General features: G+C 44.3%; 1 protein-coding gene across 11 annotated transcripts in view; it reads right to left on the minus strand.

The window, feature by feature from the left end:
- SYTL2 (synaptotagmin like 2) overlaps nucleotides 1-15,901 on the minus strand; it is a 109,478-nt gene that overhangs the window by 50,440 nt on the left and 43,137 nt on the right. For all 11 annotated transcript variants that reach the window (XM_088479786.1, XM_088479783.1, XM_088479782.1 and 8 more), the window contains exon 2: nucleotides 11,350-11,773. In XM_088479786.1, coding sequence (XP_088335912.1) covers nucleotides 11,350-11,450 — 101 coding nt within the window. In that variant the 5' untranslated portion in view covers nucleotides 11,451-11,773. The remainder of the gene's footprint in view (nucleotides 1-11,349; nucleotides 11,774-15,901) is intronic.

Consider the following 15,901-nt stretch of genomic DNA (forward strand, 5'->3'; position numbering starts at 1 on the left):
CATCATTACTACTACTACAAAACTCTCTCAAGTTAAAAAGTGGGTCTCTGCCTAAAGCTCACGCACGACCGCTGATGGGTGGTTAGGTAGGTTCCCAAACTCTGCCATTACAGTTCAGGTTTTAAGAATATCCATGCTCGAGTCCAGATGGTTAACCTTTGAAATAGACTAGAGCAGTGGAACTCTGGCCCTCATTCAGAGCCGTTCGCTATTTGCGTTCGTTCAAAAACAAGGGGTGGCTATTCAAATGATCCAGTCGCACATTGCAGTCTGTTCACACCTCTAAGTCTGAACGAGCGAGCAAAACATACGCTCTTTTATTTCTTAAAAACGCCCCCTGGCCGCTCGCACCATACGTCATGTCCGCTATTTATTAGATTAATCGAGTACATCGAACAGGATATGAACTGCTCGCTATTCTTGTGGTTGGTTTTTTCAACCGCTATTTTGCGAGCAGTTCTGAGTTAAAAAAAAACAAATGACGTGGTCATTGACGCTGCTATATTAATTATGCACACCCATAAAACGCCCGTTTTGACCTTTAAGCACGCCTGCGTTCTGATCTCCACTCCACGTTTTCAAGCACCTTCCCCTGTTACCACCCACATACGCCTCCTCCTGTCACTCAAAATAGCAGGCACTCGCTAATTGCGTACAAACGATTTTCGGCCGCACTGACTGGTTCGCACATGCGTACTAAAAACCGTACGCATGCGCAGATGTGCGAACATCGCTCGAAATGAGCGTACTGCCGCTAGCGAGTGGCTCTGAATGAGGGCCTCTGTCCTTAGGACCCCACACAGTTCATGTTTTGCAGGTCGCCCAGCAGGTGCACAGGTGTAGTCATTACTCACTGACCCATTTTGAAAGATCCACCGGTGGAACAAATTATTTCACTTGCAATTCTGTCAGGAGACTGGAAAACATGCGCTGTTTGGGGTCCTGAGGACAGAGTTTGAGAACCTGTTGACTAGAGCATGATGTGCTAGGCTTGTACTCATGTGACCACGCCCACACTGCTACATGGCCACACCCACATTCAGCAGCTGCTGCAGGGAGGCACTCTACATCCCGCTGTGATTAATTAGAAAGCCTGGAGGTATGTGATCAAATTGCCACGGTACAGATGAAAATGGCTTTAGTGCAGCAGTTACAAGTTAGGAGACCTTTAAAATTCCCAAATACTGTTAAACAATTTACTGTGAAATGTGCGCAGATTAAGATTTACCACCACACAGGGGTCTATTAACTAAAGGAAAACAAATAAATGCAAAATGTACCTGGCGCCAATCTAGTTAGAAACTTAAATTAAGAAAAATAAAAGGGTTTATTAATCAATGCTGATTCTGCAGCTCTCTAATTGGGAGATCAACTCGGAAACCTCCTAACCGAATAGGTAAACAGAAAAAAATAGTAGAAGAGAGCGCTTAAAACAGCAGTAATTATAAATATTTATTAGATAATTAGCATAAAATTATATAAAAAAAATCAACATATAACAATTGCCAGCCAGCAATAGCACAATCCAATCACTAGTTATTGGTCTATACAATTTGAATAATGACACACACAGAATTATAAAAATAATTATCCATAAATATAATTATAACCTATTGTATCTAGAGAGTGTTCAATAAAATATTATATCCCTCTAAAACAAGCCACAAAATAGAGAGGAAAAAAGAGCAATAGTATTTGTTTAAATAATCAATTATGAAGATACTTTTGGATAATGCGTATCAATCCTCTCTAATATAAAATTATGTTAGATGTCCAACATGGCCATGTGGAAAAAATAAAAAAAGAGAAAAATTTAAAAGTAGAACAATGTTCTTTTACTGGGATATTGAGCCCGCAGCTTGAGGTTCACCAGACTTAAAAGCCGCTTTCAATATTCCTCACTCCGAGTATTCAGTCCCCTCTCCGTATGTGGACGGCATCTATCAATCAATGTCTGTCAGCGTCCCCTGCCAGGCAGAAAATAAGCCCGCTGTATATCCTTCGGGCTAGGTGCTCATCTCTGGGGGTTGATGCAGACAGTGAGCCCGCAATACGTCCTTCGGGCTGAATGCTCGTCTCTAGGGGTAAAGGTTAGCCGTTCCCTCGAAGTGGGTAGCGTGTATCCAATGATTATGGATATGTATCAGCTGGCGTCACCTGGCAGCCGGACAGTGATACTGCTGCACTCTCCTTCGGGCTATTGCTCGTCTCTAGAAATTTGTGAGGTAGCAAATTCCTCTTTGCGGGTGGTATGTATCAGTCAATAAATGGGCATCTGCAGGTATGCATGGGGTAAAACGCGTTTCTCCGCCTACAGATTCAGCGGCTTCCTCAGTCAGAATGTTAAGCAGTGTTAGGAGACAGAGGGAAAAGTGATGTGAAGAGTGATAAGGTGCCAGCCAATCAGCTCCCAACTGTCATCTCACAGGCTGTGTTTGAAAAATGACAGTTGGGAGCTGATTGGCTGGCACCTTATCACTTTTCCCTCTGTCTCCTAACACTGCTTAGTAAATAGACTCCATAGTACTTTGCTGGGTTTAGGGTCATTGGTGACTGAGACGCCCCAAGTGATAGGCATGACTCCTGGTTTGGCTGTCCTCCTACGCTCTACTTGACATCCTAAGCCATCAGCAGAAGTTCAACTCTCGGGGGCTAATTCAATTCAGCGCAATGTGTTCCCGAAACAGTTGTGCGAAATCACTTTTTGACTAGTTTCTTCGCTCATTTTTCCTCAGGCCCCATATAAAGTCGCATAGGAACAGTGGTAAAGGTTTCCTACCGCATTAAGTGGCGATATGCGCAGCCGAACATCACGGTGATAACGGGGGGCACCTTGCAGTGAATTAAATTGACCCCACAACAGCTCCAAGCCTGCCAAAATAATATGTCTACTAGTCAACTTTCTACACAAAAAAGGAGAGAGATGGGATAGAGCGCCTCACTTTAACTCGTCCTCATGGTCATTAATGCTCAGTGGACACTGCCATATTTCTGTAAAAGTCCACTGTTTGGGGCAGGTATACATGTGCTTAAAAATGCCTCTTACAAGTCGTAGACAAAATTTTCTACATTGTCATTGCTTTAAATAGAGTTTTAATGTGTTCTCAATTCTCATAACCTCCTCCTGCACAAGGGATGCAGTCAGAATCCAGACTACTGGGATACCGGGGTTCAGAATGTCGACGAGGCCGGATTCCCGACACTTATTAGAATACCGGCCCAAGCATCCTGACAGCTGGGATTCCGAAGGTAAGTACTGGGGCTAGGGGGAGGGTTAGGGGTTATGATTAGGCACTAGGGGGAGGGTTAAGTTTAGGCTGCGGGGGGAGGTTAGGTTTAGGCTGCGGGGAGGTAGAGTTAGGGTTAGGCACTAGCGGGGGAGGTTAGGTTTAGGGTGCAGGGAGGGAGAGTTAGGGTTAGGCACTAGCGGGGGAGGTTAGGTTTAGGCTGCGAGGAGGGAGAGTTAGGTTTAGACTGCGAGGAGGGAGGGTTAGGGTTAGGCACTAGCGGTGGAGGTTAGGTTTAGGCTGCGAGGAGGGAGGGTTCGAGTTAGGCACTAGCTCGGGAGGTTAGGTTTAGGCTGCGAGGAGGGAGGGTTAGGGTTAGGCACTAGCGGGGGAGGTTAGGTATTAGGTTAGGCTTACTTACCTCTAGGAGCGTCAGGATAGTAACCTGGTCGGGATTCTGACCATTATCATCCTATATCAATCCCCTGCATAATGTATTATGCATCTATGCTTGGTCAGAGACACATCGCACTTGAATAAAACAGCAATGGTCAATGGATTCTGCTGCACGTTGACTTAGGACTGATCAGACAAAGGCCATATTACACCAAAATGTGCCAATTGCAGAATGTGACATCTCCCTATACATTTTTGAAAAAAGTATTTAAAAAGTATTTCAAGTATATAAAAGTATTTCATGCAGGAAGTATCATTTGGGTCTTGCTGCATGCCTGGATCGGAACATTATCAGGAATGGAGCATGTTCACGACCTAACGGCAGAATCAAAGGGCTGACCTAGCAAACCAAGATTATCAGCCCCCAGCCCCCTGTGTTTACTAGTTGGTACAAAGATAGGAGAACTAGTGACTAATTGTAGCTCTGCACTGCAATCCTATAACAAATTTTTTTTATAAAAAAATAGAAATCCTCCTACAATTTTTTGTAAAACGAACCACTTTATCTGACCAGCTTTATTATAATCTGTGTATTGAACATCATCTTGCCGCTTTCCCTGCATTGGATACAATTACAACCAGAGGGCAAGTCTGCGCCGTACAGTATCCCATGAGGACCTTAAGTTATGACGTTATGTTGTTACTAAAAAGCAAAGAACTACACTTGCAAAACAAAGCAAGCCATTTAAATCAGTCATCCAACTGTGGGAAAACTCTCCAAAGGGGCTAGGTTGTTTTTTTTTTGTAACTACAGTAATAAATCAGTTACCCAACCATAAAATGAGACTAAAATTGCTCCCATAATGACCAAAACATTCCAGAATAAGTCTGCAATATTAAGGGAACAAAAAAAAAACCAAAAACACGCCATACATACCATTCCAGACAGCTCTTTAGTCATACATTATCCAGTGAGCAGCACAGCCCAGCAAGGGTTTAACGTTAGATCATACTGTATCACAAGGCTGAACCTGTGCGCTGTAGGCTCCGAAATGTGGACGACTAAAGGCAAATACCAGGGATAAGCAGATTTTAGCGGATCAGCCAAGGCAATCTGCATGTCAAGTGACTTCTCAGCTCACATGATAAACTAATACAGAGGAATGTACTGGCAGGTTTAAGTAGCTGTGAGAATTAAGCGATTAAGAGACAGATAGACTGGATGGGTTTTCACGTTACAGTGCCAGGATGCCTGCTGTAATACCTGGCTGCCTGGATGACACCTGAAGAGGGATTTACCCAAGGGCACTGACGAATAGACCGTATACTCTGTCCAACCTATATTACTTAGTAAAAGGATAACGTAAATCAGGCACCTGCTTCGATACCTGTGGCACAACATTGCATGGCACCAATGGGCAAACGGTTCTGAGTTAGTTTTGTTTTTTGCAGGACAGATTTTCCGTATGGTTAAAAGGTAAATTTCTATTTGTAGAGATGCTTGTATTTTTTCTGTCTTCCATACAGATGCGACCTTATACATCTATCCTCCCTGCACGTTAAACAGTCCTTCTAGTCGCGTCATGGCGTGACTCAGTATAGCCGAGCGTATTTCCGTGCAAATTTTTACCTTCAGGTACGTGAGGTCAATAGCTAGTACAAGCAGCTTCTGCTGATTAAAATGACATGCGGCATCCTATAGTCTGTGTGCGACGGACGCTGTACCTGCATGCGAAATGCTACGTTACACTGTGACAGCATTTTGCACGCAGATACACCCTCGCAAATGGCACACAGTATATAGGCATGCGGCATATGAGGGACTGCACAAGCTGCAGATTATCAACCCTGCTGAACATTGCCTCTCTCTCCACCATTAACTAAGTGGTACCGGTAATTATCTACAGTGATTACATTTGTCCATGGGACTTCATTACCCTACACATGATTTACAAACACTGTTAGGGCCGTATTCAATTGCAGGCGAAAAGTCTGAATCCGCGGAAAGTATTGTGGATGACGTCATTTCGCCAGGCGGAAAGTTTCCGCCGTATTCAATTGCAAAGACTTTTCGCGGATGCGGAAAGTCAATGCAACTTAATATGTTTCGCCTATGAATAGCAGGCAAAAAAGAATGCAAATTGCAGTTTTTGGGATGCAAAGGTGGGGAAACCACTCTGCACCCTTGGGACAGCCCCCCAAAGGATAACTGCGTAAAAAAAAAAAACCTAAAAAAAAAAAAAAAAAACACACCCCAAAAACTTAATTTTTAAAATGGGGCTGAAACAGTACAAAGTGGGGGTACACACATAAAAAGTAGCGAAATAGACTTTTTGGGGGGTCTGCAAGTACAGTGGAGATGTTTTTTTGATTGCAGGCATTAGCTGAAGGTGTTTTTTTGATGTACCTTAAAACTTACCCTTTTGCGAATATGAACCCATTTTCAAGTACCCCAAATTTCACTGGACTACTTATTTTCTCGAAAAAATACTGCCTAATGCTATTCTTCACCACTTGAAGCAATAGCTTCAGGGGGGCTATTCGGGGACATCTATACTGATCCCCAATGTTAGTGCATCTTTTGGGGGGGTGTTAGGCTGATTTCTCCATCTTTGACAGCACTTTTCGCCTGTTTGAGTTTCGCCGGGATGCGTTTTCGCGTCCCTTGGATTTGAATACAACGAATAGCGGGGAACGCCCGATACTTTTCCGCATCCAAAACACGCGATGCAGGCGAAAAGTCCGGCAGGCGGAAAAGCATTGCGGGTGCGAAACCAATTGAATACGGCCCTTAGTATTTCTAGGACTATTTTCAGTGTATATTTCCTAATAATTTTTAATGATCACAGGTTGTGTTTATTTAAACCTCTTTTTATTTCTAAAATACTCACACGGCTTCTCTTATGAATTCTTGTAGATGTTTTACTGGGTGTTACCTTTAGGTAACAAGAATTTCTTAGTATACACAACCTATGCGCCAATTAGATTTCTCCCTTGTGTTCTAGTGTTTCCCAAAGTGACTACCCTGGTTATACGGCAGCATTGACGGAAGGTTGTTTATTGGATGCTAAACACCTTTGTGTATATATTCTGTACACTCACCTGAGGTGACTCTAGTAAGCGCCTTCTATTTTGTCAACTTTTTTTTAGATACTGTACAGATGCACATTGAGAATTAACAAAGCTAAACAAAATGCAATGCCGTTCTATGAGAATGCACAGCGTATACATTCTGCTGCAGATAAGCAGTGAGGGGCAGTAATAGACTTAAAATTCTATGTTAAAAGTGAGTAGAATGTGTACGTGTTTTCTAGGTTTTAACCAGAACGGTGTTTCAATGCTGTGCACAAGCTCTTATTCTACATATAATGTTATAGCGTGCGAATTAACAGGTCGCCAGTGTCCAGATAGACACCACAAGTTAGACAGTCAATAGGTCGACTGTGCCAAAAGGTCCGCGTGTAAAAAAAGTCAACGTGGAAAGAATAAAAAAAATAAATAATAATAAAAATAAAAAAAAGGCCACCATGGACAAAAGGTAGACAGGGAAAAAGCGTCTACAAAAAAATGGTCAGCAAAAAAAAAATGGTCAACATGATTTTATTTTTGTTTTCTTGACTTAATCTTCATCCTAACCCTCCCCTTGGTGCCTAACCCTAACCCTCCCTCCTGGTGCCTAACCCTAACCGTCGGGGTAGGTGCCTGACCCTAACCGTCCCTTCTAGTGCCTGACCCTAACCCTCCCTCCTGGTGACTAACCCTAAAAAAAAAAAAAAAAAATTAAAATAGTGTCGACCATTTGTATGTGGCGACCATTTTTTTTGTGTTAACACATTGACCCTGTCGACCATTTGTACATATTCGACTTTCGTACATGTCAACCTTTAGTGTGTGTCGACCTTTTTGTCCCAGTCAACCTATTGACTGTCTAACATCTGGTGTCTATCTAGACATTGTCGACCTTTTTACTGTCTGTCTATCTATAGTCCGGAACCCAAGGTTATTATAGGTTATATTAAAGTTATTTTCTCCTTTTCGATCTGGATTTTTCAGAATCAAGATTCTATATGTATGGGGTTGTGTAAGATCTATAGGAAAATGAAAGCTAAACATACCAGACTTACGGACCCTCCCTGTAACCGGCAGAGTAGCAGAGGAGAACTCTATATTGGGCATGGAGCAGTCAATATAATTACACATCAGGGAGATGAAGGACCAATTCGGATGTCAGGATCTGTCTGCGGTGCAGAAACCAGGGAAGGTGAATAAAGGACGGAGGAGAAAACAGTAACATCCTGGAGATAAATTAGGAAGAGGCGGAAATGTGCACTCTGCATTAGGCATTGGAAAAACTGCACAAGCTCCTGCATCTATATTACCATGAAGTTTGGCGTCCTCAGGAAACCCTGTCCATTAACAAAGACTATCATTTTAACCCACGGAGTGCCAAGACTGTTTTGAGATATTCCTATTCTTGCTAGCCATAGTCAGATTATAAATGCAGATTATAAGTGTAACCCTAGCTCTTAAGGTGCGTATCCACTAGTCGATAGTGGAAAGTCAGTACGATAACAACATTGTAATCGTACAGTCGTTCCTCATTCCCTGTAGTGCCTACACTGAACGATATGTCATTAAGTGTAGGCACCCTCCCTCATCCCCGAACTTGCCCAATCGGTCGTTAATCGGCAGATTGACCGGCATGTTCAGGCGATGATTGATGTCAAAAACGACCAGCGGGAGTGCGCATCGCTGGTCGTTTGGCATTTTAATACCCGATTTGTGAACGATTAATGAGCGATTGAACGATATCGTTATCGTTCAATCGCTCATTTTAATCGCCTAGTGGATACGCGGCATAACAGTACACACTGAAGGCAGCCGCTAGGTACAGTACAGATATTTTCTTATAAAATGAAGCCCATCAATCCACCTGTAGTGGACAAAGATGATCTGGGGCCACAGGTTGTACGTAGGCCATGGGACCACCACCCAAGTTGCGAGTCTCGACAACACGAGAGACCCCAGGTGCACAGCAGCCCAGGTAATGTATATTTAGCCTGCACGCACCACTCTCCGGTGGCGTGGTGACGTGATTTGTGTCATAACGACCCTGTGCAGTCGCTGTAAAATGCATCGATACACGGCGTCGTGCAGCGAGGAGCTGGGCTATAATTACGATATGCGCTGCCTTGAAAAATTGACCCGTAAGAGGTAGTGAGAGAAGCAGGGTCCCCCGACAGTAATGATGTGAAGGCTCCTGTCACTATGATGCAGGAACACTGGTGTAAAACACATCTCTATGTGACACAAAGTATATACAACCCAACTTGCATACAACAGGGTTTGTATTACAAAGTGTACAAGTATGGTTCCCTCTCTTTCAGGACTGATGCCGCACCAATGATGGCAACGCAATATGTTGAGAAAACATGGCTAAACCAGATGATGTTTTACAGATGATGCAAAACCATTAACCATCGATGGTAGAGCCGGGAGCGGGAGAACGGGTACAAATTACCTTGGCCCGAGCCCCCCACCCCCCCTTTTCATTACAGCAGCCCAGCACACGCTGCTGCGTGCTGGGTTGCACTGGGAGACTGCTCGCAGTCTCCTATGCCTATGCTTGATCGCTCCCCCCCACTGGTTATGCGTCGGGCTGAGGGGGCTCAGAGCGCCCCCCTTGCCAGTGCGCAGAAAAACATTTTTTCTCTCAAAGAGGGCGTGGCCACGCCTCCCACGATTAGGCCATGTCCCCTTTACCCGGGCCCGCCGCGGATCTCGGCGGGCCTGCTGGTTGCAATGGGCAACCTCTCCATATGATGTCTCTCCAAGGTTTGGAACATCTCCCCAGAATGATTTGTAAGAGCGCACTATTGCTAACACAGACCAGAAAAAAATAATAATATTATTTTAAGAAAATAAAAGGGCAGTTAATAATGGGATATAACTTCAAAACATCAACTGCAAACAACGGAGGCCACGATATTCAGCTCATCTATACTCTAGTGATGTAGGGATTATAATAGATGCAGAGAACGCCCAATGCAGGGACAATATGGGGGCCCACCGTTCTGGCTTCAGACGCCTTCGGAGTTTCCTCTTGTTTTTTCATGGGGAGGGGAGGAGGGGTTGGGGGAGAAGTTACATTTCCTCCGCCGGCCCCTTTCCCAATTTTTTTTTAATTGAAGTACCGGATCTCACTGAGGTGGGCGGGGTTGGAGCACAAAAATCGTGTCAAAGCCCCGCCCACCTTCCAGCACTTAAGTGCTTTGGGATAAGTGACTGTTGTATCTGGTGTCTCCCAGATATTCTCAGAGACTAGAGAATTATGAGATGCTATGAAACAACCTAAGACGAAGGACCAGGTGGAAACCACATGTATTGCAGCAGCCTAGGGAGACCCATTAACAAGGTGGTAGTGAGCCTTGCCGGGCCGCAGTAATTCTGGTTCGCATAACCGAATGTCCGAAGGCATGGCCACACCTCCCCTCCAAAAAATAGTTTTTGCTATGTCGCGAAACAGGGGGGCGCAGTGTGCCCCTCTGCCAGGGGCAAATCCGGGGGTAGGGTGAGCGCGATCAGTGTGATCAGCAGCAGAAGCACCCTCCTTGGTCCCACTGCAGACCAGCACACAGCAGTGTATGCTAGGCTGCTGACAGTTAAGGGAGGGGAGGAGGATGGACTCGCTCCTCCATCAAGCCCGACCCAGTCAATTAGTAACAGCCCCCCTGGCTATTAATCCCCCCACCATGTCATGTATCCTGTCTATTCTGACTACAATGAAATAGGTGGCATGGCCGGGAACAGCATATTCAGGGGGAGATGTATCAAATTTTAGAGAGAGAGAGAGCGCGAGAGAATGTGGAGAGGTTATCCATAGCAGCCAATCAGCTTCTAGCTGCCATTTATTTAGCACAGTTAGAAGCCGATTGGTTACTATGGGCAACTTCTCCACTTTCTCTCTAAGGTTTGATACATCTCCCCCCAAATCATATATGGCAGCCTATTGTCAAACAAGGTCAAATAGGCGTAGCCTCTACCTGCAGCAAGTTCCACCCCATGATATAATCAACGTTTCCCCCAAAAATATTCAAATTCTGACTTTAAGCATTACATATAATCTAGGTCACGTATAGGATTAGGACCTCTATCCTCCCTCCCTACAAAGATGAGCAGAGAGAGCGTAGCAGCCACACCAGGCACCATTAGTATTTGTACTGGTTTGTTACTTAACATGAGCTTAAAACTGCACACAAATGTAGAATGCACCTGAATTATAAAAGGTAGCGGGCGGTGATTTACCTACAGCAGATCTTCTCAACTTCTATCCGTCCCAAAAACCAGCACCTCTGGGTGTTCATCAGCAAGTGCCAGCTTTAGTTAATAAATTATATTTAGTAAATACTGTAGCCAAATGTTAAGGCATGCATCAAAGTAATGTGAGTGTTGGGGATATAGCCATCCGAGGCTGGCGAAGTTCCTCTGCAGTCTGCGTCTCCTGGGATAAAGAACCCGCTTGTAGTGTTGTACGTGGATATAATAATCTATCATTCGCTATCATCCCACAGTAGAAAACCCTCAGCCCCTTGGTATAAACAGGACATCAGCATTATTACTTAAAACAATATTTAGCTCTCACTGAAAATAAACCTAAAGCAATAGGTCTAGCAACATAATGCGTCCACGAGATATATATATATATATATATTGTATTTTCTCTTACCGAACGCGCTCTTCCTCAGACTTCTTCAGCTCAGCATCCCGATGCAGGACTTTCAGGATGGCCTCCTGCTCGGCTTCCGTTAAAAAGGCGAGATCAATCATTTTGTCTTTTACAAGGATCAATACCAGCAATCGTATAAAACAGAGTCAGTCGCCCAGCAATGTACTCTGGCAGACAGGCTCTGACAGGCAGGGGGGAGAAGTGGGAGGGGGGGCTGACGTCTCAGCGTGGCGGAGCTCCAGCCGGTGCCTTCCACACTTTGGGTTTGTTCGCAGAATAATGGTGCATTACTTTTTGGTCAGCACCGATGACTCAGGAAGGCTCCACGTTCCCCCGTTCTCACGTCACATGCTCCCGCTGTCCTCTTGCAGGAGTCAGAGGACAGACTCGTTCAGATGGGCACCAGCATATCTGGAAACATCACCTAGTGTAAAAGGGAGATACTCCGTTATGAGCTGAATGATAGGATTTTTGGCTGTAAATCAAAAGTTTATTGGTAGGTTTAAGTCAGTGACTTGAGGCTTGACTTTTCATATATATAGCTCCCAACTGTCATCTCACAGGCTGTGTTTGAAAAATGACAGTTAGGAGCCGATTGGCTGGCACCTTGTCACTGTTCACTCTGTCTCCTAACACTGCTTAGTAAATAGACCCCTAATTATTCTTTTATTACAGCGAGGATCTTTGTAAACAGATGACAAAAACTCATACAAGGAACAAACATTACAGTAGTACATGGACTGACATAATGCCAGTTATATGGCCCAAACAAAATAAGATTCGGCAACACATTACACATGCTTGTACCAGGAACTCACTCACTTCACCTATATAACAAAGGGTGCATATAATACGGCTATCAACGGCGGTATATTCCCATGCTTTAGAATGGGGGGCACTTGTTTAACAACTATCGTGAAATTATTTCTACTGCTGCAATACCGGCCTGTTATCAGCATCTGGAGATGGCAATAATAGAAGAAAATCACTTTTAAATCCTTTAACTAAAATAATAATGAAAATATAGCTAGGCTCTCAGTTCTACCGCGCATTCGTGTGTTTCGGCTAGCTACGGTAGTCAACGCATGCATGCCAAAAACTGGCCCGGTAAAGCACTAAGTAAATGCTTACAGCCCCATGATATATTGCAGCAATCCAGAAATTTTATCTCAGAAAAAAAAAAAAAAAAATTCAGCCCAATCCAGTTCCCAGTGCCTTATTGCGCACAAGTCAAATACCTCTTGTGCTTGCACCTTGTTCTGGCGGATGTGGTATATTATGTCGACAGTCGGCACTGCCGGAACGGCGACAGTCGGCATTCGACAATAGGATTTTACAGTAAACCTAACATTAAGCCTAAACCGAACCATAACCCTATTTGAAGCCGAATCCCAACATCATCAACTTTCTGATTGTTGACATTCTGACAACGGTGATACAATGGGCGGAATTCAATTGTTTTCTTGGCCCGCATCTCCCGTCTAAAGTGACAGGAGTTTGCGGGCCGCTATGCAATTGTTCCAGATTTTCGTGCTGATCGCGCCCAAAGTGGTCGGGTTTAGCCGCGTAAAGCAGCTAAACCCGACCAAAGTCCAGGGCACGATCGCGAAAAGTGATGTTTGGGCGCCCAAACATGTCACTTTTCAGCTCTCACCCCCCTAGGGCTGCGAGCTGAAATGTAGCACTGTCAGCTGATCGTGCCCGACAGGAGCAAGAATTGAATAGCTCCGTCGGGCGCAACGGGGGGCAGAAATCAATTGAATTCCGCCCATTGAGTGACAACACGGTGAATGCTGATGTCGACATTAGGGTCTCGACATAATGACTACATACTGTCAAGGCCCTGCACTGGAGATGTGGGTTTATTCTGACACCTTTAGCTGGAAGAGGCAGGGCCAGAATTCTTCTAAGAGTTATTACTCTGGAACTAACTTGTGCCACAAGTTTCAGATTTTTATTGCATGAGAGCAGCACAGAAGAACATTCCACGGAACAGAATAACCAGCTTTCAAGAGCGTGTTTTAACAACTTGCCTCCAGCACACCCTCCGACACTCTCTACATGCAAAAATAGGGACAGATTCAGTGGCTCCAAGTCCAGTCCTTGATTTTTGCAAGAGGCAGCAGTTCCCAATAATGTACAGGAATGCAAACACTACGGGGTATATTTACTAAAGTGCGGGTTTTTAGAAGTGGAGTTGTTGCCCATAGCAACCAATCAGATTCTAGCTATTATCTTCTAGAAGGTGCTAGATAGATGTTAAGTACTGTAGAATCTGATTGGTTGCTATTGTCAACATCTCAACTTCTAAAATCTCTCATTTTAGTAAATATACCCCCTACAAGTCCTGATTTAGTTATCAACACCACTTATGAAATCTGCAGACATGTATTACTGATATTGGTATAAACAGAGGGCCAGATTCACTATGGATCGCTATTGCGATTGCACCTGCGATTACACACTCAGTTCTACTGCGAAAATAGGCTGTTTGCAACGGCTCAACCATCATAGAGACGCCCACTACCGCTTCCGCACATCTGTTAGACCGTGCAAACCTGCGTATACATCGGTAACATCGGACCCTCACGCAGAATTACAGCAGCCCTGACCCACCTCAGAAATTGCAACGGCCGTCGTACGCAGTGAGTACTCAAGCTGCGTAACACGTCGCAGTAGCCAATTTATGCACGCCCAGGAAACGGCATTCAATCGGAAAGGCGCGCCTGCATTTCTCCGACCACTCCCCCCTTCCCCACCGACAAACCCTGACGTCCCGTCACACACTGTGATGGCTTTGTATCAGCGTAAGTGATCACAGTGCAATCGCAATGCATGCACATTACGCACCATCGGCCGATCTGCGTACGCAGTTGCAATACGTGATGAATCAGACCTAGCATTGCAACGAGGTAACCCCAGATAGCAGAATCTGAAGTGTCTTATGGTGGTCCTGGGTATGAAAAAAAAGGGAGAGGTATTAAAATAAACTAATCTAATGCTTTGATGGTAAGCATTGCAGATTTAAAATAAAATAAAAAAACACCCTCACAACAACATCGTATGTAATAAGGGATCTCAAACCAGTTATGCAGAAAAATAATAATAATAATAATATATATATATCCATAGGGCTGACATTAAGCCTGAAAGTGTTTAAACCCTGAGGCTGTGGCAGATAGTGACCTGCTAGGGCCCAGTTCATACTTGCCTACTTTTGAAAAAGCATTTCAGGAAGATTGTAAAAGCAGCACCTATGAGCGCGGTGGTTAAGTGGGCGTGTACCGCTACATCTGAGGGGCCTGTCAAACTCACTTACATGTAAATGAGCCCCAAAGCAGTCAGTAAGATCTACTTGTTGATGAGAACACACTGATACTTTTCAGAAAATTCATGTATCCATAGGGATCATTGTGCCTTATACCCAATGCAGGGACAGGATACTAATGATCACATATATGTTTGTTTGTATATATATATATATATATATATATATAAATAAAACAGCTACATAATGGGGGTAAGGTGCAATCAGGGAGATTGCTAGTCAGGGAGGCTACCTGAAATAGTAGCAATCAGGGAGTAGCAAGTATGGCCCAGTTATAGACTGCACAGAGTTTATAAAGTTGATGGAGGTTTTGAATGATTTGCTGTGTGCGGGACCATTTCTATTATTGCTGCTATTTGCAGATTTTGAGATATGATATATAAACACATACACACGATTTCTAAATGTCATTTAGCAGATGTTAGGCATATTAATTTAGGGACAGAAGACACTCCATCCGGAAACTGAAGTTTAAAGTGGTCTGGAGAATAGGGGGAGATGTATTAACGGCGACATCGCCGTTGCGGTACATCCCCCCCGACTTCGCGTACATACCGCGGTTCATTACTGCGGTATGTACCAAGGACTTCGCAAAGGACAGCTCTCTCGATGAGAGCTGTCCTTTGCGATGCTGCCGGGCAGAGAGACTTTCGGGTTGAACACCCAGAAGTCCTTCTGCGCATGCGCAGAAGGACGCGGGGGCTCATGGGAGGGATCCGATCGGATCCCTCCCAGCCCCGAGCGTCGCGCTAAGAAGCCCATAGGCTTCTATTGGGTAACGCCCCCTGAAGGTGGCGTTACCTAGCGACGCGAAGCAGCAGAATGCAGCTGCTTAATACATACGGGGAATGCGGTAAAACCCCCGAAAACTGCATTAATGTTAATACATCTCCCCCATAGATCCCAAACCTATATTTATTTATTACACACAATACAAACAAACAATACATTTACAGGTGCATGGAGAAAGCTGGTTGCTGCAAGAAGAGGATCGCTGGAGAGTTAAACTCTAGGAGCCTGTACATGCCACACACAGCTGTAGCTGCACAATACACATACTGTATAACACAAAGGTGCATGCATACAGTACTTCATGTCTCATCAACCAGGAAACAGACTATTGAAAAGAAAAAGAAAAAAAAAGCAGCAATACTGAGTCTGACACGATCTCTAGAGCAGACACAAATAACTGATGCAAACATATCAGAGCCAAACAGGAGATGT

Source organism: Taudactylus pleione, unplaced genomic scaffold, assembly GCF_031769625.1.
Source record: "Taudactylus pleione unplaced genomic scaffold, aTauple2 ptg000245l, whole genome shotgun sequence".
NCBI lineage: Eukaryota > Metazoa > Chordata > Amphibia > Anura > Myobatrachidae > Taudactylus > Taudactylus pleione.